The sequence below is a fragment of the Solanum dulcamara genome, chromosome 12 (genome assembly GCF_947179165.1).
Source record: "Solanum dulcamara chromosome 12, daSolDulc1.2, whole genome shotgun sequence".
NCBI classification, from domain to species: Eukaryota; Viridiplantae; Streptophyta; class Magnoliopsida; order Solanales; family Solanaceae; genus Solanum; species Solanum dulcamara.
The window spans coordinates 2,095,391-2,097,849 of NC_077248.1; the positions used below are offsets into that span (position 1 = coordinate 2,095,391).

At 37.9% G+C, this 2,459-nt stretch overlaps 1 protein-coding gene across 1 annotated transcript; it reads right to left on the bottom strand.

Annotated features, from left to right (window-relative positions):
- On the bottom strand, window positions 1-2,459 carry LOC129877632 (BTB/POZ domain and ankyrin repeat-containing protein NOOT2-like). The gene is made up of 2 exons (XM_055953156.1): window positions 1,839-2,459; window positions 1-1,047 (listed from the first exon to the last, which is right to left on the bottom strand). The coding sequence occupies exons 1-2, from the start codon at window positions 2,304-2,306 to the stop codon at window positions 43-45; spliced, it is 1,473 nt and encodes a 490-aa protein (XP_055809131.1). The 5' UTR covers window positions 2,307-2,459; the 3' UTR covers window positions 1-42.

Sequence of the window (2,459 nt, forward strand, 5' to 3'; positions counted from 1 at the left end):
TAGTAGAAGAGAAATTAGATAATAGCAAAAGATAGAAAATACTCATGAGTATGGACGATACATCGACGATGGGTCAAATCCACCTTGCCTATTTTGTTTATTGTGACTATTATTATCATGATCATCCTCGTTTGTCATTCTGTTGCACCCTATTTGTTGTGAAATCGAAGTACCCGCACCTAGATTTAAATACACCATCCTCGAGTCTAAATTGAGGTTACCTCCCACATTGGTCGCGCTACTCGTGCTAGAACCATGATCTTCGTTGTTGATAGGTTGAAATATCGCGGTGGAAGATGGAATGTTGCTTGTGTTTTCCTCCTCGCGAGAAATTACCAAAGCGGCTGATTGAACTAGCTCGAGGCAAAGTCTTAACTTATTAGGTTCAATGTGATTGAGTCCCGGGACTGCACCTTTGAATAGGAAATCGGATGTTAGGGTTCGGAGAATATCGAGTGGAGTGATCCCATCCATCGTTCTGACATTTGGGTCTGCGTGGTGGTCTAATAGGACCGCCACCATGTCGGGTGAAACCATTTCCGATGCGATGTGAAGTGGGGTTTTACCAGCTGGACCAGCCGGGTAGTTCACATTGGCTGCACCTAGTTCAAGTAACGCTTTCACGACTTCCCTGCTGCAGTTCTCAACAGCGTAATGCAAGGCGATTGATTCGTCGAGATTTAAGCCTTCTCCCATTACCATAAGCTTGACAAGTTCAACGTCGGATGAGTCGAGGGCACGCCTCATTCGTCGGATTTTTTGGTCCTCGAGCTCTGAAGCCGAACTAAGGTCGTGCTGGTGATGGTGTTGGTGATTGTGTGGGAGTACAGATCTTCGCGCAAGGGAGGATTTGAGGCGGATTTCCTCTATTTTTGCGATCACATCAATAGGAAGGTGTTTCGCTAGGATTTCAGGTGGAAGGCCTGATTTTGCAACCAAATGGGAACAAGTAGTCCAAAGTTGAGGCATGTCTTGTTTTCTTGAAGCAATCAAAACTTTCATCACATCCTCAATTGAAGTTTTTTCTACTATGCTTGTCAATTGCTTCTGTTTAAACAAAAAATATCAACAGAGTCAAATACAATAATTAACTATGACTTAGCCTCAAACAAGTTGAACATAATCTTTTTTTAAATAAATGAAACAAGAGACACAAATATCAATGATATGATTTAGTTTTCATACAATGACATACTTAGAAAGTTTTGTTATCAAAAAAACACCACCAAAAATCAATTGATAGATGTTTGTACAAAATCTTGATTATATGTAGGGTAACATCAATAATTCCATTTTTAAATGTTGGTTCATAAAACCAAATTAGGAAAGTAGATTTGATTGGGGGTATATAATTACTGTTGAAAGACATGACAACTGCAGAAATCAAGAACCAAATTTGGAAAAAACTTATAGACAAGGAGAAACATTTCAAGAAACTCAAAATCTTTTACATGAAATCGAGATACAACTAGTGAAATGACACAACTAGGAACAAGATTCCACTACATTCAAACAAAAAAAAGAAAAAAAAGAGAGGCTATTTTAGTACTATAGTATTTATAAAAAAAAAAATAGTACTTGGATCATCTGATTCTGCAAAAGAAATCTAGTGGACAAAGAAGATAGAAAGAAATGTTCCACTAGATTAATTAATTATTCATATCAAATTTAACCAACTCGAACTCTTCGAAAACTATTGTTGCGCCTTTGTTAAATCCTTCTAAAAACACATTAAACTCAAAGAAACTAACACGCATTTAATTTTAACAATATTTTTAAAGAGTCAGAACAACACACAGTAAATCCCGGCAAGTTTAGAAAAGACAAAATTAGATTACCTGAGTGAGCAAAGCAAGCTGTTCAACCCCAAAAGATCTAGCGGCTGAGAGTGTATCAAGTGCAAGATCAACGGCTGATGTGCAATGTGTATGCCAACAGCTTCTCTCTCCACAATTAGGCCTTGGTTCATGTTTTTGTGGCACAATTGAAACTTGTCCACTATACAAAAACTGCAACATCAACAAGAACACTTCATACCCTACCGAGTTCACAGGTATCACTACCTGTGAACCACCGGTAGTAGTACGAGGGCTTCCAAAGCCCGCGGAAGGGTCCAGGCCTCCACTAGGCGACTCGGGCCCGCAGAAGAATTTTCGGAACACAAGGCTCCTAGCAGCTAAGATGCATCTATGAGCATGTACTAAACGGCCTTCAACGCTGAAGGTAACATCACTAAAAGCTTTACCATTGATGAGGAGATTTAGATAATCTAAAGAGAGAGTTTTTAAGGAATCTTCAAGAGACATATTATAAATTCTATAGATAAGAAAGAAAGAAAGAAAAAAAATTAGTGAATTTTAATTCACATAGTAGAAGATGATTTTGTATTTGTTGTTTTTGTTCTACTAAAACATGATGAAAGAAGTAGACTACTATTATTATTTCTTGTGAGAATCTCT